The following is a 26,660-nucleotide window of genomic DNA, read 5'->3' as shown; positions in this document are numbered from 1 at the left end:
AAAAGCTTAAAACTTGCTACGTAAGCCTGAACTTAATAATATGATAAATTGAAATCGTAATCAGAGGAAAGTTTTATTATGTAAAAATATTTCTTACATCATTAATGCATTTTATTTAAAGAGCCATTATAGGTACCAATATTTTAAATCCATTCGCGAGTGAAACCCATTCGCGTGAAGCGTAAATATTTATCATCATAATCAAATATTCTTCATTGCCCTCGAATATTCTCATTACTTCTCATTACCATCATTAATAATTCCCATTAAAATTCGGCTCAAATCCCTTTGTGCCAGTGCTGCGACTCGGAATCCCGGGAATACCCGGAATTATGAAATTATACCATTTTTTTCGCTCGCCCACAATGTCTTTTTATTAGCGCTATACGGGAACAATTTGTTTCTATTCTCATGTTTTGGCTGATGCAAATGGAGCCGTGCTGCATAGGTTTAAAGTTGATGTTTGATCGGCAGAGTGGCGGTTCACAGACCACGTATGCGTAATTGCTATTCATTACGACCTATTGTAGTCGAGGGGTGCGGGGGGATCAAATTGCCACCAATTACACAATAAAAAAATTAAACGCTTTGCTCGGACCCGATGTTGCTGAAGAAACGGGATTTTTACTGCTCGTGGTTGACATTTTTTGAGTTACTGAATTTTTCATCCATTGCTACACTAACTAAAATACAGTGTGAAATCTGGTTTCTGAATTTAATTATCATTTTAATTTGAATTCAATGGTAAAATTGTTGACGTTAAATCTTAAATTTTAATAAAAAAAAATCTTCCTATTGAATTCATTTAATATAATCAAAATAATCTGCTATTGATGACTTTAAATTGGTATGTGTGAATCACATACCAATTTAAAGTCATCAATAGCAGATTATTTTTGTAATTAATTATATCATTGGTTAATAAACTCTCCAAAGTGATTACATGCAAATGGGTGATTAATTGATGATTGTTTCAATTTCTGATTTACCCTTGTGTGGTTTGCAACTTAATTTAATCACGATTTAATCGTCACCAATTAAATTGAGCAGTAGGCACTAGAGTTCCATTAACACAGGACCTGCCGAATTGAAGGACCATTTCAAGTGTCCTCGAAGACTCGTGTTGATTACAAAGTGCATAGCACTTCACTATTCCCATTGCAACCTCAAAAAACCCAAATTAAACTCTTCCCCATTCAAAAAACCACCCTAACACTCTTAACTTACGGCATTAATTCCCGATTGTTCAAATAAGACGGCGATTTTAAATTAAAATCTCCTCCGTTCGATTTTCGATCGTGGTGAATAGAAAATAAAGTTTTGTATTTGAATCACGTTTAGCAGCGCCCTCTGTGGAGAGGATTAAAAGTAATTTGCGCTGTGTTGAGTGTGATTTAAGAATAGTGGGCGCCCTGAGAGGTAGGGCTGGCACTTGGAAGGATTAGTTTAATGTGGCACTGACTTTACCACCAAATCATTATAGCTTTTCAACGTGTCAAATGGAATATACAACAAGATACATTGTATTATATGTTACATTGCTTCCAGAACTGACAAGCGACAAAGTAAAGTTCTTGGATGGAAACCATGGACTGATATCGTTGGGAAGGCCAAAAGTTTCTCGAATGTAGACCATGGATGACGACGCAGTGTGGGCATATAGGGTACATACCCATTCGATTGATGACTAAATCGGTTAAGGATGCGGGAAACTGCTGAATTCAAAGGACCCAGGGCTTGCTTTGGCATCCTAATGCAACTAGGCTAGTAATGGATTTCTAGAGGCGGATGATGAGTGTTATTGAATGCTTTGTCAAGTTTAACAACTATCCATGTCACAAAAATGAAGCTTCAGTTTCAGTCGTCGGATAACTTTTAACCGAAGAATAAGTTTGGCACATTGACAGTTTCCGTATGGGAAATATTATGTCAAATTGACAAGTTTATTCTTCAGTCTAAAGATAAATCTCAGTTTCAGAATGGGAAATAATAAGTCAAAATGACAAGTTTATTCTTCAGTCTAAAGATATCTGACGATTGATTTTGCCCTAAATTAAGTTCGACTTTACAACCAGGTCATTTTATGTCACTGGCACCCCTAATTCGAGTTCTCTTGGCAAGGGCCGGCACAATGGAGACGTGTGCGCAAGAGCACTTGGCGAGACTTGTTAGATATTAATAGGCAATCGCGGGTGGGCAATTTTGAGCCAAGTTTGGCAGGAAAAACTGGACTAGGGTGAGAAGGCGAGTCTGGCTGAGGGTTACGTATCCTTTACTTTTATAGTCGATGCCAAATTGCCAGTAGACAGCAATTATCAATTGAATTAAGTGGTATAAAACTAGTGAGAAAATATATTTGAGAGTATAGCTAGATTATACAAGGTGTCCCAAAGCACGTCACACTGGCACCAGAGGTAAATGACCTTAAGACGCATAACATAACAAGTAAATTAAGTCCATTTTTAAAAATAACTAATATGAGTAATATTTGAAAACTCATCAAACTTTTTTATGGAAATTAATAAATAAAACATATCTTAAAACTTATGAAACTTTTCTATGGATATATTAAGCTTGTTCGATGCGTCTTAAACTCAGCTACCTCCAGTGTCAGTGTGACGTGCTAATTTTAGGACACCCTGTATTGTAAAACACAACCATGCTGTTAACATTGTTATTAGGGCAGTAGACTTAGGTAAGGCGATGGTAGCTAGCCAGGCGGACATACAAAGAACCCTACCACCAACCAAATCCGAACAGAATGTTTGCCCCCTCTGGGAATCAAACCCATGATCTCTGAGTCTAAGACATGATGGTTATACCACTAAACCGCAGAGGCCTTTAAAGTAGAGTAAGGCACGCGTAATTATCTAAAATTTTACCAGAAACCAGTAAAACTTCAAACTACCCTTCATTTTAAAACTCACTAACTCTTTCAAGATTTCTTTTCATCAGTTCAACTTCCTGCACACGTAATTAGTGGTAATTAACGCGATGTACAAAGCACCGACAATGGTTTAATCAAGCGCAATGCAGTTTGAGGGCCTGCAATCTGCAGTGTAGTAATTCGGCAATCATCGTGGATGGAGGGAGTATAATGTGCACTTAGTATCAAATACTTGTGAAGGATTTTGACGGCTACGTACGTAATTTATGTCTGACTTTGTAAAATAATAATATAAAATTAATATTGATCTAATGTGTACACTGAAAATGTAGGTACGACGGCATGTTAAAACCAATATAAATGTTGACTTAACACCTTTAGAAGTAATACTCGTAGTTCTTTGTCTCTTTCTATTGTAATACCTCCTAGTTAATTAAGTAATTAAAGCACCTTAAATATTTTGTTATTTACACCATTACAATAGGCACTTAGACCCAGTTTCTTGGACCGTGGTTAAAATACGAGTAACTATTTTGTCAATGACAAGAAATCATTAGGATTTTTTTTACGAAGGATGATTAACTTGACTTTTAGTACAATTTTTAAACAATCTTTTATCAGCAAAGAATTAAATGTTAAAGTTTTATTGCAAAATAGGACATAATTACAACCATATAAGACCACAGTTTGCCTTATAACAGTGTCTGTGCCACATATTCTCAAATGCCACTCGAGGTGCGGATGTCATCATGGAATCTGACGTTTTTAACAGACTCCACTCCGCCATTAGTCCGCATTCAGACATGGTCCTTTGAGCCGGATTAAAAATTCATTACTTCTGTTTTGTGGCAAAATTTTCGAATTTGTGAACTTTGGACGACTTTTTGAGTGTTTAATTGCACTGGGGCTTTTGTATTTATTTATTGTGCGAGTGCCGATTGGTATTTGTGTCCTATGTTTTGTTTCTCGTTTACATAATATGAAGTATAATTAAGTTCAATTGCAATTTCAGGATTCTATAAAAATTACTGAACCGATTTTGGGACCACCTATGAAGTTTCAATCAAAAGATTTCAAGCGTTATGTTGTTGATTTAAATGTATTTATGTAAGTTACAGACTGTTGATCTATTGTCCAAATTGAGTGAGTGATTTAATATGATATAAAAATACCAAGAACACTATATTGAAACCACGCGCCACGTTGTAAAGTTTAAATTACCCTAAATCAGTGAAAATTATGGCAGCCAATGTAAAAAATAGTTACAAGTGTTCCAACTAGGCTACAGTACGAGTGGAGCTCTCTCTGCACAGATTACGAATAATGGAGACAATTATGATTAAATAGGCGACAATTAGACAAGTTTTTGAAGAGCGGTAATGCGCTGGTTAGGGTTGCCACCTTGCAATAGAAATTAGCCTACGAGGTTTATGATTATTATTCGGGTTTGTTGTTATAATATAGACCTTATAAGCATATCGGCAGATTTTAACGTGGCAAACGTTGATTTGTTGATGAAAAAAAAATCATTAAGTACCTTTTGGCTACCTCAAATTGAAAATTGTTTAACTCTGTATTTATTTCTTAAAGCAATCTTTGAAAATTTCTGTTCCTAAATAATTTGGGAAAATAATTTATTAAAATATTACATAAATTAAATAAATAATATAATCCTAAACTACTTATATAACTAAACTAAAGCCTTATAAATAAATAAAAATTGAACTAAATAATTTTAAACTTTATTTAGAATGTAGAGGTCTGGATTCTCATTTTAGCGTAGCTTATTAGCTACGTAATATAATGCTTATTTATTCAAAATCACACAATACTTATTATTAGGTGTTACTTGAATTATGATTTAATTGCACCTACAAAGTAAAAATATGCAACAAAGTGGCAGCCCTACCAGCTAACATTAGGGCTGCGCCGAGAGCGTAATGACGCTGAATCAGCCGCATTGTGCCGGCCCTGAATACACTGTTTACCGCCAAGTGCATTTATTACTGGTTCTACAGGTAGACACTTTCATTTTAAATCTTACAAAATTAGCAAATAGAGAAAAATAAAAGTAGGTAGAAGAGTAGACCATTTATAACGCCTAAATTTATTTTTATTTCAGAAACTATAACACCTACAGACTCGAAATTTGGCAGGTAGATTCCTTATAGGGTATCTTAGACATCCGCTAGGAACAGATTTTACGAAACTTCACACCTAAGGGGGTAAAACGGATTCCACGCGGGCACACGGGCACCCGTTAATTTTTATCCGGGATAAATTAGTTAGTAATTTGTTATTGTATCTACTTAAATGCATTTGTGTGTATGTCAATAAAGATTTTATCTATCTATCTTACCATAATATCCGACTACAATCTCAAAATCATATATCCACGGCACAGTCAGTAGCGCGCTGTGGTCGACGCAATTTAGCGTATTGTAGCGCCATGCTAATCCGGCAGAATAGAACTAATTTTAATTATACACTGGCAGTGGACTAGCTATGGAAAATTTCCAATGGTAGTATGGTTTGTTAAGCAATAAGGATGTTTCTTTTGGGTAAAAAAGCAACAATTTGAATACTACTTACCCAAAAATCTCTACATAGGTAATTATGTATTTTTCACTTTGGCAAAATAATGAAAATGAAAATTTAAAGAAATAAAGCCCGCCAAAATCCCAAAGATTCTTCTTTGAATTGAATTGAATGAAGCCCGTGACGTCAAGGAGTACTTAAAAGTGGAGCACTTCTTGACGTCACGTGGAACTTTAACGCACCATAACTTATTATGTAGTTATTAATCATGATTACATAATATTTCCATATTATGAGAATACAATCTAATTGTATGAATAAAAAATTGACATAAAAACATACATAGTAATCATTTTGTGTGTAAAAATAAAACCTTCGTAGCTCTATAATCACCCTACAGCTAATAAAGAAAATTGTTTCAAAAACGGAAAATATTATTCAAACTATTTTCACGCACAGGGCGAGGGCACAGCTAGTATTACGAGTATAAGTGTTTCCTCCTGTATTTTGATCATAAAACTGTAATTAAAAACAAAACTTACGAAACAGCTTCGATCATTTGTTAATCACGTTGTTTTTGGTATTTTTTAGCAAAAAGGGTAAACCACTAATCACAAAACCAATATTCAAATCATTAATTGAATCATCAATGAATCAAATTGATTAAATTGTGCGGCCAAATTAATGATAAATAGATATTTATAATACACCTACGAATATTAATTAACTCATTAATGATTAATTTCCATAATGACTGCGGTTTGTGAATTCGCGGTAATGAAATAGCTATTAGTATGGATGCCAAATTAATTACATTCATAGAGTTAAAACAGTTTACCAGGTAAACTAAATATAGAGTAACATTAATTTCATGGAAATTAATAGTAAAAAATGCTTTTTAACTCTCTCAATTTTACATACTTTAAAGGCTCGATGCTCAAAATTCAACTGAAATTAAAAAATATTTAAGTACCTATTAAAGTTTTAATCTGATGTCAAAAATTTTAAAAATCTTCTTAAAGTGTCTTTGCATAGACATTGAACCGCTGGCGATAGAAGGGCTATCGCAAGAGAGCAGCGAATTTTTGCGAACGAACGGACAATGTTCGGCTCGCGAGCAAACAAAAGTGACCAGCATTTTTACGCTTCAACCCCTTCGTAAAACTACTTCTTAGGTAACTATAGAAGCTAAATCAGTCACTATATCAGTCTTTCAACATACTCTAGGGTAAAGTATTATACAGGGAACGAGATGAATGTGGTTTGCTTTGTCGTGTTTTGTCTTTGTCTCTTTCTTTCTCTTAAATTTCGAGTGAGAGAGTCTTACCTGTNTTGGCAGGTTTAGGCCTTATAGGGTATCTTAGACATCCGCTAGGAACAGATTTTACGAAACTTCACACCTAAGGGGGTAAAACGGATTCCACGCGGGCACAAGGGCACCCGTTCAGTTTTAACCGGGATAAATTAGTTAATAATTTGTTATTGTATCTACTTTTACACCGTACCATTTGTGTGTATGTCAATAAAGATTTTATCTATCTATCTTACCATAATATCTGACTACAATCTCAAAATCATAGATCCACGGTACAGGCACTGTAGCGCGCTGTGGTCGACGCAATTTAGCGTATTGTAGCGCCATGCTAATCCGGCAGAATAGAACTAATTTTAATTATACACTGCAGTGGACGGGCTATGGAAAATTTCCAATGGTAGCAGGGTTTGTTAAGCATTTCTATACACTAGTATAGAGAACTATCTCTACCCTAGCTTTTAATTAAATGGAATGATACCGAAACCCTCTATTTGAGACCATGTAATGAAATATGCGAGCCTAGAAAAGTTTGTGTACTTATTAATAATATCTTTCATTTTTTATTAATAATTATTCATAAGTATTATGTAGGTATTATCATAATTGAACGAATTTGTACGAATAAAAAATTTACAAAAAAACATACATAAAAATAATGTTGTGTGTAAAAATAAAATCTTTGTAGCTCTACAACGTGCTCCTTTTGTTTTCCGGAAATTTTAGGGGTATATTCTATAAATAAAAACTAGTTAGAGAGTCTTAGGAATAGGTATGTGTTTCTAAAAGCCTATTTTTGAAGATATTGTGGATTCTAGATTTAGAAGATACCTAGTTGATTTAGATTATAGTATCATCAATCTAGTTTTTTTTTTCAAAATTGTCACCTAGTCTTTAGTGCAGACTTTTTATTGATAAGTGTATGTAAATTATGAATTATTTCAGTGAAAAATAAAGTTTTTAGATAATTTCATATGAAAAAATAAGTCGAAAAAAATTGTTGAATTTAACAAAAAATTTAATGCCATTCCATTCTTTGAAGTGGTCTTATTAATACCCTAGAGTTCCAGGAAATCAAAAAGAGCACGTTGTATAATCACCTAACAGAAAATTGTTTCAAAAACGGCAAATATTATTCAAACTATTTTCACGCATATGAAGTCGAGGGCACAGCTAGTATTATAAGGCTGAGTTGCACCACCTAACTTTAACGGTAACTATAACGACAGCGGGTACTTTTTGTATGGAGTTTGACAGATTTTTGACGTTTGTCAAAGTTAAAGTATGATGGTGCAACCCAGCCTAAGTGTTTTCTCCTGTTATTTAATTTTGTTAATGTTATTTTGATCATAAAACTGTAATTAAGAACAAAACTTACGAAACAGCTTCGAGCATTTGTTAATCACGTTGTTTTTGGTATTTTTTAGCAAAAAGGGTAAACCACTAATCACGAAACCAATATTCGAATCATTAATTGAATCATCAACGAATCAAATAGATTAAATTGTGTGGCCAAATTAATGATAAATGGATATTAATAATACACATACGAACATTAATTAACTCATTAATGATTAATTTCCATAATGACTGCGGTTTGTGAATTCGCGGTAATGAAATAGCTATTAGTATGATGCCAAATTAATTACATTCATAGAGTTAAAACTGTTTACCAGGTAAGCTAAATATAGAGATATATTAATTTAATGGAAATTAATAGAAAATATGCTTTTTAACTCTCTAAATAAAACTTTACATACTTTAAAGGCTCGATGCTCAAAATTCAACTGAAATTAAAAAATATTTAAGTACCTATTAAAGTTGTAATCTGATGTCAAAAATTTTAAAAATCTTCTTATAATGTCTTTGCTCAGACATTGAATCGCTGGCGATAGAAGGGCTATCGAAAGAGAGCAGCGGACGTTTGCGAACGAAAGGACAATGTTCGGCTCGCGAGCAAATAAAAGTGACCAGCATTTTTAGAAAAAGAAAAGAAAAAATATTTATTGTTCTTGTTAAGTTTTAAGCCTCAACGCCTTCGTAAAACTAAGTCACTATCGAAGCAACATCAGTCACTAACTATATTATCAGACTTTCAACGTACTCTAGCAATACAGGGAATGAGATGGATGTGGTTTTCTTTGTCGTGTTTTGTCTTTGTCTCTTTCTTTCTACTCGAGAGAAAAAGAAAAAAAAGTCTCACCTGCACTCTTGCCTCGCTGAGGCCCAGCCTCATGGCCAGTTCCTCCCTCGTGAAGACATCAGGATACTCAACTGCGTCTTGTCGAACGCTCGCTCCAGTTCATGCAGCTGGTACGTGGTGAACGTCATCGCGTTTCTACAGAGCCTAACCTGAATTTGACCCTCACTTTGTCTAGCTTCATAGCTAGACGCTTTTACACTTCTAGTGATAGTTAACTACCGCTTTTGGAGAACACCTAATGCTGAGAAGAATCAGCACAAGAGACCAGCTTCGCTCGGACATTGAACCTCGGGAGATGTGGATAGAAGAGCTATCGCAAGAGAACGGAGAATTTTTGCGAACGAACGGACAATGTTCGGCTCGCGAGCAAACAAAAGTGACCAGCATTTTTACGCTTCAACGCCTTCGTTCTAAACATAGAGATTATATAGAGAGATGCCAACTAAAGTTCGAAACTCAGTGTCGCATTAGAAATTCACACACACAAAGTAATCAAAATATGTGCTCATTATCCACTGCGGTATCAATACTCAATGTTCGAATAAGTTTTAGTACTACGCAAGCAATGTAAACTGTTTATATTATGACGTCGCTACTGTCCTAATTGCTGTCACGAGCAATGTGTTCTGTTTTTAGGCATATTGCTGCGACACCGGTCCCGCCCCCTTGTCACATCTCCCTTTAGTTTATGTGATCTGTGGTTCTAAACTACCTCTCCACTCACTATCGAAGCAAAAGTAAAGTTAAAGTTGGAGAGAGAGAGTCTCACCTGCACTCTTGCCTCGCTAAGGTCCAGCCTCATGGCCAGTTCCTCCCTCGTGAAGACATCAGGATATTGCGTCTTGTCGAACGCTCGCTCCAGCTCATGCAGCTTGTACGTGGTGAACGTCATCGCGTTTCTACAGAGCCTAACCTGAATTTGACCCTCACTTTGTCTAGCTTCATAGCTAGACGCTTTTACACTTCTAGTGATAGTTAACTACCGCTTTTGGAGAACACCTAATGCTGAGAAGAATCAGCACAAGAGACCAGCTTCGCTCGGACATTGAACCTCGGGAGATGTGGATAGAAGAGCTATCGCAAGAGAACGGAGAATTTTTGCGAACGAACGGACAATGTTCGGCTCGCGAGCAAACTTAAGTGACCAGCATTTTTACGCTTCAACGCCTTCGTAAAACTCCTTCTTAAGTCAGTATCGAAGCTACATCAGTCACTATATCAGTCTTTCAACGTACTCTAGGGTAACGTGGTTTTATTTGTCGTGTTTTGTCTTTGTCTCTTTCTTACTCTTAAAGTCGGAGAGAGAGTCTCACCTGCACTCTTGCCTCGCTAAGGTCCAGCCTCATGGCCAGTTCTTCTCTCGTGAAGACATCAGGATACTGCGTCTTGTCGAACGCTCGCTCCAGCTCGTGCAGCTGGTACGTGGTGAACGTCGTCCGGCTGCGGCGTACCTGCTTGAAACATTGTATGATTTAGGTCCGTATTTTGTAGAAACAATGCTCATAACTTCTGATGCAACGAATACGAATCGCCAGATAGTAGAAATTTTTTACCGAATACTCGTATTCGGTGAAATAATAATTACGAATATGAATACCTACTTTTTTTTAATTTTGTCACGCACCTGTGTGTCTCCAAACACTATTGCCACAACTACACGACGGGAAAACCACGGTCAGTATGAAACAAAGTACTACTTTGTTTGTAAGTTCTCTTCCGGAATTTGACAGTCAATAGCAGGTCGATTGTGTGATTGAAAAAATGTAACCAAAACTTTCTTGTTTGAAATTGATCGAACTCATATCGAGTTTTGAGCTAGAAACGTTCTGTAATATACAATTTAGACGCCTATGGGCTACACAGTCTCATTGATCTGTTATAAGTAGTCAGCGTCAAATAGTTGACCATCATCAGAGTTTTAGTCTCCAAATTCATCATCATCATAATCATCATTTCAGCCATAGGACGTCCACTGCTGAACATAGGTCTTCCCCAATGCTTTCCATGTTGATCGATTGGTAGCGGCCTGCGGTGCCATTCTCCAAATTACCGAGGTTAATAGAAGATTCGAGCTCACTCACTCACACTCCTCACGCTGGCCAGATGTTTCCCGTCACCTCTTACAAGATCCATGGGAATAGTGGGGGTAGTCCTATTCCACTCTACGGAACTCTAGATATTATTTTTACTTGTGACAACTGCGAGATGAATGGGGCTGGTTCTAGTCTACTCTGCCGGCTCAAAGGTAGCTACTTGATAAATACTTTGAAATGAGGAGATCCGTAAACGAACTAAAGTCGCTGACATAGCCCGACGGATTAGCAAGCTGAAGTGGCAATGGGCAGGGCACATAGTACGCAGAACTGACGGCCGATGGGGCAGCAAGGTTCTGGAATGGAGGCCGCGTACCGGAAAACGCAGCGTGGGACGTTCACCCACAAGGTGGACCGACGACATCATAAAGGTAGCAGGAAAGCGCTGGACGCAGGCCGCTACCAACCGGGCAACATGGAAAGCATTGGGGGAGGCCTATGTTCAGCAGTGGACGTCCTATGGCTGAGTTGATGATGATGATGATAAATACTTTAAGAATGCTAGTAAATTACCTTCCGCGGTCGCCCAGTGTCCAGCGCTTCCAAATGATCGCCATGTTCTGTGTGCTCATTGTGAGCATGGTCGCTGTGCTCACTGTGTTCTGTGTTCTCGATGTGCTCGTGTTCGTGATCGTGTTCGAGCTCGGAATCGGAAAGGGCGCCCTCGCTTTTGAGCTCGACGCGGTCTGGTGATAAAAAGTTAAGTTAGACATTATCAGGTCAGGTCTCTACTGCAAGAATACGATCCTCTCTAATTTAACAATGTTAATAGGCTAGACGACTTGAGGATAACTTAGTAACATTTAATAAAATCGAAAGCCTAGGTCACTGATTGACTGACTCACTCACTCATCACGAAATCTCAGAAACTACAAGTGCTAGGAATCTCAAATTTTGCATGGAGTTTCCTTTTAGGACTTAGGTGCTCACTAAGATTGGATTTATCAAAATTCAACCCCTTAGGGGGTAAAACCGTATCTACGCATACGAAGTCGCGGGCGGCCGGTAGTAAGAAATAAATCTGTACAAATAAAACGATGAGATGTTGATTAGAGATCTGTTATTTTATAGAAGTCATGTCACGACCCTTACCAGATCGTCCGTCCACCGAGTGGGAGATACGTTGTGCAATAACGTCTTCCAGTCTGTGGTAGCCACTCAAGAACTTTTCTGACCCAATGACTAGTATGACCAATTCTTTTTTGAAAGTACTGAACTCGTTTTGGAAATTCTTTCACCAGTTGAAATCTTAGTACATTAACCTGAATAATATGGTAATTGCTAGGTACATCTTATCTTATTCAGACGAAATAGGCAAAAGTAGCTTATTAAGTCTTACATCAATGTCGTGAACCCATTTTCAAAACACTCGAAAGAAGACGAATTAAATAAACTGACTACAAACTTTTCAAAAGTCAAAATTACTTATTTTGTACCATACAAAATACATCAAGGGCTCTCTTTTAAAGGTAATACAATAAGCATTCTAACAATCACTTATTTGTACATCTCTTTGTTAACTGATCTCTTTAAATCCCGTAACAATTGTAAATGCGAAATTAAAATAGTATTACGATAAATAAATACTATGTTAACATGAAGTGACGTTAAGTGCAGAACAAAACGTGTATTTTTATGTTGACCCTACTCTAGGGCTGATAAGGGATTACGTGCTTTATCNGATTTATTCTGTTTGAATAAGGTTGTAAATAGGTTGGCGATGGGCAATTAGCCGGTTGAAAGTTTTGAAGGGTGGCAATTTTGGATTAGGGAAGGGAAGGTATGAGGTCACAGTCTTATGGTAATAGGTACTTTTATTGTTTATTACTATGTTAGGGAAAATAATAAATAATAATGGTTTTTATGAGTGAAAACATCATCAACTAATTTAAATTATGCCATTAATGCATAGTTACTTTATATTATAATAACACATGATTAAAATTAAATTAGTTGGAGGAGGAATTATTAAACATTTAATAAACCTAAACAGCTGTTTAATTAATTTTTAAACATGTTGTCAGATCGCATTCTTCTGTAGAAGAGGATCTCGATGATGATATTTAACATTCTAAATTGTTATTCTCTCTTAATTATAAATTAAATTATCGTAACACATAGAAACAAAATACAGCGCTAACACTGGCAATACAATTAACATTAAATGATTTATAATTACTCTTTATTTCTTTTGTTTTGAGTCGCGAAAGTGTTGTATTATTGTCAAAACGCTTTTTAAAGACAGTTGTTCATGTGCTTTTTTTTTATTTAACTTAAATACAATCTTTTACTAACGAGACATTTTACTCTTATGTAGGTACTATAAAAGAGTATTTATTACTACGCTACGCTGTAAAATCTACTCATGATTAAAATGGTTTCCTATAACTTGACCATACGACAGTACTGGTATTTACAAAATCACCGTTCCAAATCACAGTGCCAGAGCCCCTCACTACCGATTATCCGGTGCTACCGTCTGCGATAGGTCGGGAACTGGGATTAAAAGATCGATGACAGCCGTGTGGTGGGAAAAATCGTTATTGGTATCAAATGATTTAATGATTAATTTGTTGACCTGAAACATATTAAAGCAAAAATTCTTCTTTGCAAACTAAAGGTTTTTTTATATTACGGTTTTTTTTTATGCATAACAAGGCAGGTATTTGACCACAATCGCACCTGATGTTAAGTGGGATGCAGTCTAGGATGGTACATATCTGCCCTGTAAGTGCTTATTCACTCTCGCCTTGAAGAGGCCCGAATTTATCTGGAAATTTTAATTTAAAATTAGTCAACAAGTCAAATTCGAAATATTTAATAGTGACAGTTAATTGGTGTTTCAACCAATTAAGTAAAGGTCTTACGCTTACTCAGTTAGTGTCTGAGGTACGGGAGAGCCACGGGAGGGTGTTTTTGAGACGTCAAACTAAGTGAGCGAGACTTCAAAGTGTCAAATAATGTCGAAATTTAATCTGTCACGTCATCATTATGTCAATTTCACACCTTCCGTGCCGCTCCCAAAGGTACCCCAAGCACTACACCTTTATTGAAGAACTAGCTGACCCGGCGAACATTGTTCCGCCTTAATGGCAATAAATAACGGGATAAAAAGTATCCTTTGTCCTTCTCCTGGCTCTAAACTACCTCCCTGACAATTTTCAGCTAAATCGGTTCAGCCGTTCTTGAGTTATAAGTGGAGTAACTAACACGACTTTCTTTTATATATATAGATAACTAGCTGACCCGGCGAACTTTGTTCCGCCTTAATGGCAATAAATAAGCAGACTTTTTTTATTTCGAACGGGATAAAAAGTATCCTATGTCCTTCTCCTGGCTCTAAACTACCTCCCTGACAATTTTCAGCTAAATCGGTATAAGATAAGATTGGGTTGAGATTTAGACAAATTGACATCTACAAACTTCCAACAAACTTTCAAACTTACAAACGTGCTATGTAATATTATTATTTATAATCCAGACAAAAAATCAAGTAAAGTACTGTATTATTTTCTTTCTATGAGTTCTCAATCCTACTAATATTATAAAGGCGAAAGTTTGTGTGGATGTTTGTTACACTTTCACGCAAAAACTACTGAACGGATTTGGATGCAACTTTACAGTATTATTATTTGTAACCCAGATTAACATATAGGCTATAATTTATGCCAATCTGTGGCACTAAATTTCACGCGGGTAAAGCCGCGGGCAAAAGCTATATCTCATAACTCTATAAAAAACTCCAACAACGATTACAATTTATTTATTTTATTTATTTATTAGGTACACCAACAAAGTTACATACATAATACAGTTCATACATTTTAACATGGTATAACACATGATGCGTATATGACCTCAATTTCAGGTATACACACCATTTCTTTTTGCAATGTTAATTAAAACTCACATTCAAACAATGTGAAACAATTCATCACTGAAATATGCTCTTCAATTTAATAATTACGAAACGGTGTGAATTTCATGGGCTTTGTTACACACATCCGATGAAGCTGCCATTGTAAAAGGATTGGATGCAAATATTTTAATTAACACCCGAGCTTTGACAAGTCATTTGGACGGGGGTGTAGGGTGACATGATTTGAGAATAAAGTGAATTTTGCTGTCGGTAGAAAACATAATGTAAAATTAAATTACATTCTTTAGATTTACCGACTTCGAATAAGGATGTCTGTCTGAGAGAAAAATCACCGGCGATCTTTATTGTTAGATAGTAATATTTGCCAGGTAACTTGAAATTTTATCAATAACTTGACGCTAAAATTATACAACAGACTGTAAAAGTTAATTAACTAACTACTTACTAGCTCTTAAGGAGCCTCTAGATGTCTCATAATCTTTTTACCCCACCAGCGCTTCGAGACCAACATTTGGAAAGTGCTGAGAAGAAGCGCCGCGACAAACTCAGTCACCAAAACCAAAGTTAAGTTACCAAAAGGGTCTTCAAATAAGTACAATCCCATCTATTTCAAATTCTCCCTAATCCCGAACAACTCAAGTTTGTGGTCACCCCACCCAACTCGTAATTACATTTTTGGTAACAATACGAAACTGGGAAATACTGGGAATTGTTCAACAGATATTACTGAAAAGCTTTGTCATCGGCTGAAAGCTGAAAGTTTAAAGTTCCAAAGCTCTTTACACAAGCCAATTGATTTAGTTTAGCTTTGATATACCTAGTTGAATTCGAATTAGTAGAATTTGGAGTTATGTTGGATATTAATTTAACATTTTAATCGAGTTTTGGGAAAATGTCTTTGATAATAATTGTTTAGTAAAGTCATAAAGGTCATTTATTTTTGAAATAAGGTGTTTAGAAAGCTTCTTACAATATAGACATGTTCAAGCTTTATATTATACCCTTGAATGTCCTTTAGTTATTTTTACCTTTAGTCATTCATATAAGTGGTTAATGCTTTTGTTAGCTTTATCTTTAAAAATCTTTTTACAAACACGGAAAACTTAAGAGTAGGTATTAGAAGTCTTATGACTCATATTTTGATAGCTCAATTATATCTAATACTACAGAATTAATTATTATTAATTCTGTAGTATTAGGCCTATTGGCCTACTTGAGTAGGTACTAGTGAAACCATCACCTAATTCAAGACTACGTGAAGTAACATGATCAATGTGATAACATAAATCCAAATATTCAACAATACAACAAATAACTAATAAAATAGGTATTTAAAAATAAATAATCCTATGAAACAAAACAAAAACAGAATATTAATATCCTCTCAAAAAATGGAAAGCAGATCACGAGTTAAAATGGCAACCAATAACCAAATACTAACTGTGGATACAAAATACCAAAAAACCAACATACGTAGAATCAAAGGGTCTAGCGAGTGCCAATTTAGAAGGATTACTCTCAACTGAGCTTTTGAGCTTTTAAAAGTTTTACATTTTCAACCGTAATGCATTGCAATAAGGCACATGTGAACCAAAGCTCTATGAGATCAATAAGTTTCAATTGCAAAAGGTAATAGATTTTTCTGCGAACAAATTATGTTTGCTTTCTTTGATTGTAGCTCTTTAGGGTTCAGTACAGATAACGAAAGTAGAAACCTTTATGGGATTTCGTGCCTTATTTGTACACGTCATTTTTATAAAATGTGATAAAAAGGTGGACCGACGACCTCATAAGGAAGGGTAGCTGAAAGGCGCTGGATGCAGGCCGTAACCAACCGGTCAATATGAAAATCATTGGGGGAGGCGTTCATGTTTAGCAGTGACGTGCGTCCTATGGCTAAAAATAATGATGATGATGATTTTTATTAAAAAAAAAACAGAGATTAACTGTAAAATACTAGGCACATCAAGCTAAACACAGTGGCAACTCATGAAGTTACCTACATACTCGTAATAAGATAAATTTTTCGTATTATAGTAGGTACTTACGTATTCAATTTCGTAAAATGTAATTGAAGACCACACGGGAAAAACAATGAATGTCACCTTTACCTATCAAAATGTTCAGAAACAGTCTTCCCTAGGTTTTATTTCTTCTTCTTATGTCTCAATAAGACAAAATGTATAAAAACGTGTTTACATGATAAGTACCTATTCTAAAAGAGTCACAAAGTGTCCAGATGTACACGATATTTAATGTAATTTGTATCCTACTAACTTGTAATAAAAATCTTTGCCTATAAAAGTGTTTTTTTTCTATGCATTACCCTCATGGCCAATTATTTCCACTATAAAACATTTCAAGTGGCAAAGAATCTTGAGCACTCTCGACCTTTTATGCCAGCCGCAATATTACAGAATATTACTGTTGTAATACTTGTAATCCCTTAATAACTATCGAACTGGGATAATAACCTTTGACACAATAGAATTTGGTGGAGCTACTTGAACTGGTGTGCAGTAACGTATGAATTGAGTTTATAACAAAAATGCTATCTAAAAGATTGCCTTCACGATTGAAAGATTGTTCTATTATAATTAAATGCAAAAAATAATGAATGATTTACAAATAAATGTCGTGTTGAATTTTCTTCAACAGAGTGAGATGGCGGGAGATCGTGCGGAGAGTTGTATCCGCCTCTACAACCGATTTGAACAATGCCTCAACGTGACCACGACCGCTCTGGCAAAAGCGAAACGATTAAGAAGAAGAACTTAACTTAATCGTTGCCGAAAAAACGATAAAAATCGATTGGCACGGACAGGATTTCTGACCATAACTACATTTTTCATAACCAACAGTACATTTATTTGGTCTCCACTGCAGAAGCACTTTATAAGCAATTTATAAAGGTAAATGAAGAACTTATCTTACACCTATTTGTTCTGTAGTCGCCTCTTCCAAGGGAAGAGTAAGAGTGGAGAGACTGATTCTATTCTGCCGGCACGGGGCCATTCCCACCTCTCTTTCCCACCGCTGCAACTCCTGTGTAGCCAGGATCTACAGCTTGACCGCCAATAAAAACCCAACCAGCGAAGGTCAAGTTTGTCCCGGGGGAAAGTTAAACTGTCACTGGACCCGCAACGAAATTAATCAGAAGAACATAGGAGGATTTGTAAAGCGGATAACAGGAGACACAACAACATTTTTTCCCCATAATTTTGAGAGAGTGAACATACTGTTCCAACGTTTGTTATACCCTAACCATGTTATTATTGGGTAGACCATGTGTTAAAATATAATAAATAATGTGGCGAACTGAATGGGTCTCCACATGGGGTCCTTATTATGATTTTAGCCTCTAATTTCGTTTTTGAAAGGCTTCGGAGCATGCAATATTGTTTTATAAGTACTTTCCGCATTGTTCAATGTGAGCTGAGATAAATATTTGTATGGGAATAATGGTAAATATACATTGTATCCTTTTTTACCCGACTGCGCCAGAAGGAGGGTTATTTCAGTAGAAGTAAAGAGGCTGTTAAAGGTTTTTTTTTTATGGAATGCAAGAAATATTGTTTAAGGCATCGTTCGTTCTATTCGTTCATTTCATCCAAATGACGTCCACAGCTGGACAAAGGCCTCCCCCAAGGAGGTAATTAATAATAATTTTGTTTAAGGCATAATTGTTATAATGCATATTAGGCATATTAGGACCTCTTAATTTTTAACTAATTGATACGTTAGTATTTTGAATAATATCGATTGTTGTAGAAAATTCATTTGTACATATTTAACTGGTATTCGATTATTTGCTTGATTGAAAAATAAACACATAAAGCAATTACTTTAATTACAAAATTAATTTGCAAACTCATTTGCATCGCGGTTTGTGTACAGTTTTGATGATTGTTGCCACAATAACAAGAATAATTATCTTTATGAAGAACTTACTACAAAATTAACTTAAAAAATATTTGTTAAAGTAATTGCGTATTATTTTACACACACCATTACTCGTACTTAATCCCTTCACCTTTATTGTTTTTGTCTATATTTTTTATTTACTAAAAGTTTAATGCCATACAATTTTTAACTTAAGAAAAAGTAAATGCTATAAGGCATTCTCTAATTGTGTAACATAGCGTTCAAAATTGGGATTTTGAAAAAAAAATATAATTAATTAAATTAAAATTAGGCCGAGTTGCACCACGTTATTTTATCCTTAACAATAACCGGTACTTTTCACATATATTTGTCGTTTGTCAAAGTTAATAGTTCCAAATTTCAGACTGCACAAGATTGGTAATTCATTTATGGGGAAATGTATTAAACTTTTCAATAAATTACCACAAACTTGTAGAATTGCCCATTCATAAATTTAAAGCACATACCAAAAGCACCTTAATGAAAAAGGGCTACTATAAATTTGATGATTATATAAAAGATAAAAATGTTTGGAATGTTTAACTACCTAGCTCGCATCAATACTTATGACTATAATATTTTGTATATTTTAAAGACTATAAACCCTTGAAAAGGAGGCTGACAATAGTGACTGAGTTTCTTGCGCTGCTTCTTCTCAGCACTGGCCCATTTATTGTCCCGAAGCAGTGGTAGGGTTAATATTGGGACGTGTAAAAGTGCTTTCTAAAAGCCTATTTGCAAAAATAAATGAATTTTATGAATTTTATTTTATTTTATTTTATTTTATAAAGTAAGATGGTGCAACTCAGCCTTAGAATCAAGATGATGAGTCAAATTTGAATTTATGTGGTTATAAAACTTCGTTAAAACTATTTTGTATGTTGTGATACGGGGTGTTATGTCCAATGCTTATATTCAAGATTAAATTCTTCTATTGAACTTCAATTCCAATGAGGGCTATCGTTTTTATACTTAACAGTTGGCACCCCTGGCGATTGACAGGACCTTACTCTACAGTGGCGCCATCTTAATGAGTGCAAATGCGATAGTCCTCCTACCACTTTAGCGCTCACCAGTTGGTGCCACTGTCTTCGCTACTAACAAGTGACAGGACCTTACTCTTCAGTGGCGCCAATTGATGAGCGCTAAAACGATACGGGACTATTCCCACCTCTCGTTCCCACCGCTGCAACTCCTGTGTAGCCAGGATCTACAGCTTGACCGCCAATAACCCAACCAATGAAGGTCAAGTTTGTCCCGGGGGAAAGTTAAACTGTCATTGGACCCGCAACGAAATTAATCAGAAGAACATAGGAGGAGTTCGAAATTAAGATTCGACTTCCCTCCATTGCAAAGCGGATGACAGGTGACAAACAAAGGTTTAAAACCTTTAAGAAAAGATTATGCACCACGGACAATAAATTAAATTAAGGGGGCCTATCTTATGAGCGCTAAAACGACAGCCCTCATTACAAGCAAAAGTTATTCAAAGCCTATAAGCTCTAAGCGCGTAAGCATTGATGTCTTTAGTACGCGCGGACAACCGTAGACACCGTAGATATCCGTACACTCGTAGCGTACGTCTACGGCATAGCTACGACCTACTTTTTACCGCGCTACGTATACGTTAAACATAATGTATATTATACATGCGTGTTAAGTTATGTAAATATTATTTGAAATTGATTTATCATACGAGTAAATATTATTTTCGCAAACATTTTATTCGGTTAAACAAAATATGAATGAAATTAAAACGTAGTTACTTCGATTGGTGTTACTATTATATTTTAAAGTGCCTATTTATTTATTCATTAGTTTAAAGATATAAGTAATAACAAACACAATAAAAAAAAGAAAAGAAAAATTAAGAATGGATAAGGTGCTAACTGCTAACCCTGGATTCTTTTTTGAACTGCGTTCCATCAACGGAAAATTTTACCTATTTTTCTTTAACTAACATAACAGTAACAAAAGAGTCGGTGGCATTTATGATTTTTTTGTTTCAAAATAACACCTACTTCAACTATGTAAGAAGCCAACATACAACAGAACATTTACTTTGATGTACCGTCCCTTGAACGTAGGTACTTCGCTGTCGATGTACGGAATGCCTTCAGACCCTTCTTACCGCAAGGTATTTTGTGATAATCAAGTAGGCACTTGCCAAGGGGACTTGGGCAACGATTGGCAAAGTTATTTTATTAGAAGTTCTTAAACTACCATAAATAAAAATAACGCACAGGAATATTTTTTAATTCACACATGAAAAACTGCTCTCTGATCGACTTTTATTACGAGTATATCCACCGGATTTTAATTAATACCTACTTAATTAATGAAGCCACAAGATTATAATTTTAGTAATGCATCAAAATTAATGTCTTTTTATAGCAATTTCATCATTTATTTTAACACAAACCAACAAAATACAAATTGATGTCTAAAATACTTTTATGTTATTAAGAAAGTGGTAATTGATCTTTGATTTGAACCGTTGATGAAACGAATGATCTAACTATAACCCTACAATGGTTTATGAATCGTTACTAAAAAGTACAAATAAAGCTTTTTTTCTTAATTTGTCAATAGTAATACAATAGGCTACATACATCAGGCTAAGTTACGAGTAAATAAATGTTGAATAACTATTTTCCTTTACATTTTTACTCTCACATCAAGAAGCTGTCAGAAATCTCGCATAAATTTTGCGGAGGCAAGACGTCTTCAGACGATTTGGCGCCAACTAGCTTCGAAACTTCTTTTGCCATCGAAATAAACCTCGTAGATAGTTAACGATAAGTAGTTATTTAGCCACTGCCCAAATACAGTAGTTTTCATTTGATAAAAATCATTTCTGCTTTTTTTTAACTACCTATTTCGATATCAATTCCAACCAGTGAAAGGTATTGATAGTATGTATTTGTTTTATATTAAAAAACTTTAGGTACTTCATTGTTAAGTATACTTACCATTTAGGTAAGCAATGTTTTTTTGTCAAAATCAGTGTTTGTCTACCTCATAATAAACTAGATACTTTTTAAAGATACATTGATGTGGAAAACTCATTCAAGCAAAAAAGAATTTAAAGTTAGTTCAGCGTCAAGTTAGTGTTAAGTAACGAACAAATAATATTGTTAATAAACCACTATAAAACATACCTGATTGTCGGTCCGTATGTCCAAGTATATTGTCAATGGTATACGCAGTTCCGCGGCGACTTGTCTCCGACATATTAAAACAGTTCAAAAATTTNTATAAGCAATTTATAAAGGTAAATGAAGAACTTATATTACACCTATTTGTTCTGTAGTCGCCTCTTCCAAGGGTGTGAAGAGTGGGGAGACTGATTCTGCTCTGCCGGCACTGGGCTATTCACCTCTCTTTCCCACCTCTGCAACTCCTATGTAGCCAGGATCTACAGCTTGACCGCCAATAACCCAACCAGGGAAGGTCAAGTTTGTCCCGGGGGAAAGTTAAACTGTCACTGGACCCGCAACGAAATTAATCAGAAGAACATAGGAGGATTTGTAAAGCGGATAACTGGAGATACAACAACATTTTTTCCCCATAATTTTGAGAGAGTGAACATACTGTTCCAACGTTTGTTATACCCTAACCATGTTATTATTGGGTAGACCATGTGTTAAAATATAATAAGTAATGTGGCGAACTGAATGGGTCTCCACATGGGGTCCTTATTATGATTTTAGCCTCTAATTTCGTTTTTGAAAGGCTTCGGAGCATGCAATATTGTTTTATAAGTACTTTCCGCATTGTTCAATGTGAGCTGAGATAAATATTTGTATGGGAATAATGGTAAATATACATTGTGTCCTTTTTTACCCGACTGCGCCAGAAGGAGGGTTATTTCAGTAGAAGTAAAGGCTGTTATAGGTTTTTTTTTATGGAATGCAATAAATATTATTTAAGGCATCGTTCGTTCGTTCATTTCAGTCAAATGACGTCCACTGCTGGACAAAGGCCTCCCCCAAGGAGGTAATTAATAATAATTTTGTTTAAGGCATAATTGTTATTAATTTAATCAAAAATAACAAACAAATAGGCTGAGTTGCAACTTGCACCATCTTACTTTAACTTTATCAAACGTCAAAAATCTGAGCACCGGTTATCGTCACTACTATTAAAGTTAGGTGGTGAAACTCAGCCTTATTATTTCATTTATTTATTTACCTATGACATAAAGGCTTGTTCACACGAACATCCCGTTTTGCAGTGTCCCGCAAAGAACCAATCCGTTCGAATTTGTAATTAGAATTTCAAACACACATTATGTGTGTTTACACGACAGTCCAGTTTTGCGACCTGCATTACTATATCCCGCAAAACTGGATAGCCGTGAGAACGAGCCCTAGATGTTATGTTATGACATCGTTAGAACTGGAGTCATTCTAGTAATTAACTATTTATTAGGACCCCTTAATTTTTAATTAATTGATATGATAGTATTTTGAATCAAAATATCAGTTATTCTAGAAAAAACATTTGTACCTATATAAATAAGATATTCGATTATTTGCTTGATTGAAGAATAAACACATAAAGCAATTAGTTTAATTACAAAATTAATTTGCAAACTCATTTGCATCGCGGTTTGTGTACAATTTTGATGATTGTTGCCACAATAACAAGAATATCTTTATGACGAGTAAAATAAACTTTAAAAATATTTGTTATAGTAGGTACACAGTACACTTTACTTATTAATCTGTTGACCTCACTACACAATTGATTTTATTATTTATTTAAAGTTTATTGAAATACAATTTGGTACATAGAGCAAACTTAAAGCTATTTAAGTAATTATCTGACAGTCTAACATTGGGTTCAAAATTTTGAGTTTGAATAAATAAATTGAATCCTACTTATTAGACCCATTTTTGGAAATGAAAACTTAGTTACAATTCACACTAATATTTAGCATTAGAATCAAGATGATGGGCCAAAGGAATTCGTTTTAAACAGTTTTGAACGTGGTGACATTATACGGGTTTTATGCCCATACCTATTCTAAAACGCAACTCGCTCGAGTATGAATCCACAGTTCCACACTCACAATACCAATCTTGAGATTCAATATTATTTAAACTAAAAAGAGAAACACGAGTCTCAACGCGAAAATTTTTAATTATGAGTTCTTCTTCCTCGGTCCCTCACTGATGAGGATCGCGACCACAGTTTTCTCCACAGACTGCGGTCATAAGCTGTGTGGACCGCACGATGCAAACCCCCGCCCACCGTCTTCCTCACCGCGTCCGACCATCTCGTCGGTGCCCTGTCTCGAACACGTCTGCCTGTTATATGAGTTACATCATAGAATAATAATAAGTTAGCTATATTATGTACTCACGGGTAGACGTTGAATACAGTGTTTCTCTATTTTAGTTGAAATGGAACGCGAAAGTTTAAAATCTTATATTTCAATTCAATATTAATTGTTATTCAAAGCTTTACGCTCCAAGGGCAGAGCGTAAGCACGCAGTAAGTAAGCATTGATGTCTTTAGTTCGTGCGGATAACCGTAGACACCGTAGATACCCGTAGCCTCGTAGCTCGTAGCGTTACGTCTACGGCATGACTACGACTTTTATACGCTACGTATACGTTATACATTAAATAGCAATGTATAATATAAATGCGTGAAAAATTGTTTAAATGTTATATGAAATTCACTTATTAAACGAGTTATAAAATTATTTTAGCAAACATTTTATTGCGGGAAACTAAATATTTTTGCATTATTGAAATTGGAACGTAGGATTTCGATTGGTGTTACTATTATATTGTAAGGAGGGACTCATTTTAGATTCTTGTTTGCACTGCGTTTCATATCAACGAAAACAAAATACCTAAATTCTTCATAACTAACTTAACAATATCAAAAGATTCAATTTCACATATTCAGCTTACATTTTCGTTGCAAAATAACACCTACAACTATATAAGAAGCCATACAACAGAACATTTACTTTGATGTACCGTCGCTTCGAACGAAGGTACTTCGTTGTCGATGTACGAAATTCCTTTAGACCCTTCTTACCGCAAGGTATTTTGTGATAATCAAGTAGGTACTTGCCAAGTCCCCTTGAAGTCCCCCCTATTTTATTAGAAGTTCTTAAACTACCATAATAAATGTTAACAGCATTATTGTGTTCCGGCAGTTAGAGGTAAGATAGCCAGTTCCTCCGTGGTTGAGGATTCCGGGTGAAGCTCGCTTCCACCTTCGACCTGATCGTCACTTACCATCAGGTGAGATACAGGCCAAGAGCTTCCTCGTTGTGACTTCTATTACGAGTATAATTATCCACCGGATTTTAATTAATACCTTCTTAATTAATGAAGCCACAAGAAAATCAAAATTAATGTCTTTTTATAGCAATTTCACAAACTTTTATTTTATACAAAATACAAATTGATGTCTAAAATACTTTTTTTATTAAGAAAGTGGTAATTGATCTTTGATTTGAACCGTTGATGAAACGAATGATCTAACTAATAACCCTACACATAGAATGGTGTATGAATCTGTGTGTTACTAAAAAGCACAAATAAAGCTTTTTTTCTCAATTTGTCAATAGTAATACAAAGGCTACATACATCAGGCTTAGTTACGAGTAAATAAATGTTGAATAACTATTTTCCTTTACATTTTTACTCTCACATCAAGAAGCTGCCAGAAATCTCGCATAAATTTTGCGGAGGCAAGACGTCTTTAAATGATTTGGCGCCAACTAAGCTTCGAAACTTGCCATCGAAATAAACGTTCTCGTAGATAGTCAACGGTAGGTAAATTAGCCACGACCCAAATACAGGTTTTATATGATTAAAGTCATTCTTATTTTTTTTAACCACCGATCTCGGAAAAAATTCCAGCCATTGTCTAAGTTTGAAGGATATTGTGAATTTATACACTAAGATAGGTTTTGATAGTATGTATTTGTATCGTATTAAAAAACTTTAGGTACTTCAGTGTCAAGTAGTAAATAGGTAGGTACGCGATGTTTTCATTGTCAAAATCAGTGTCTGTCTACCTCATAATAAACTAAATACTGTTTTAAGGACACGTTGATTATGAAAAACTTATTCAAGCAGAAAAAGACTTTAAAATTAGTTCACCGTCAAGTTAAGGTTAAGTTACGAACAATTAATATTGTTAATAAACCACTATAAAACATACCTGATTGTCGGTCCGTATGTCCAAGTATATTGTCAATGGTATACGCAGTTCCGCGGCGACTTGTCTCCGACATATTAAAACAGTTCAAAAATTTATTTAAACAACCACTAATTAAAACAAAACAAAGTATAACTAACACTATCCAATTACCACCTCAACAATGTCCATAAAGTTCAATAAAACAATTAAATTATTTATTGTTAAACCTCCGAAAATCCGCACGAATTGTAACCCAAATTGACTGTGAGTTGCTCACGCCGTTTTTGAATTCATACTGACAAGTAAGAAATGATATCTGCCCGCCCTGCTGGCTGTTACAACGACGTACATGGTATGCTTGTCTCTTTCTAACTTGTTGGTAAAATGATATGTCTATCTCGCTCTCTAACCGCACCCCTCTTTTCTGATTGGTTGGGAAAAAGGGTGGGGTTGTGAATGGAGAGAACATGACGAGAGCTGTTAGATGGAAGCCTCCACTCGTGGAGAACGGATGATTAGTTCTTCGAATTCTAGTTTCGTCTTAATACTTAAAACATCTTTCATCGATTCAAATTAACTTTGATAGAAAGCTGATGAATAAAAGTAACTTAATAGATCACTTAATGTCTCAGAATCAACTTTATTAT

At 35.3% G+C, this 26,660-nt stretch overlaps 1 protein-coding gene across 3 annotated transcripts in view; it reads right to left on the bottom strand.

Moving 5' to 3' along the window:
* LOC114358243 (retina and anterior neural fold homeobox protein 2-like) overlaps nt 1–26,456 on the bottom strand; it is a 32,056-nt gene extending 5,600 nt beyond the window's left edge. The window contains exons 1-3 of one of the 3 annotated variants that reach the window (XM_028312140.1): nt 26,035–26,456; nt 11,547–11,719; nt 10,254–10,394 (exon numbers count right to left, since the gene is read on the bottom strand). In XM_028312140.1, the coding sequence (XP_028167941.1) occupies nt 10,254–10,394; nt 11,547–11,719; nt 26,035–26,107 (387 nt within the window). In that variant the 5' untranslated portion in view covers nt 26,108–26,456. Of the gene's footprint in view, nt 1–10,253; nt 10,395–11,546; nt 11,720–21,998; nt 22,087–26,034 lie in introns of those variants that run through there. The other 2 variants (XM_028312139.1, XM_028312141.1) reach the window with 2 other exon arrangements.
* Between the last annotated feature and the right edge of the window lie 204 nt (nt 26,457–26,660).

This window comes from Ostrinia furnacalis, unplaced genomic scaffold, assembly GCF_004193835.3.
Source record: "Ostrinia furnacalis isolate ACB-3 unplaced genomic scaffold, ASM419383v2 OfSCF3798, whole genome shotgun sequence".
In the NCBI taxonomy this organism is placed as follows: domain Eukaryota; kingdom Metazoa; phylum Arthropoda; class Insecta; order Lepidoptera; family Crambidae; genus Ostrinia; species Ostrinia furnacalis.
This window is presented reverse-complemented; position numbering and strand designations above follow the sequence as displayed.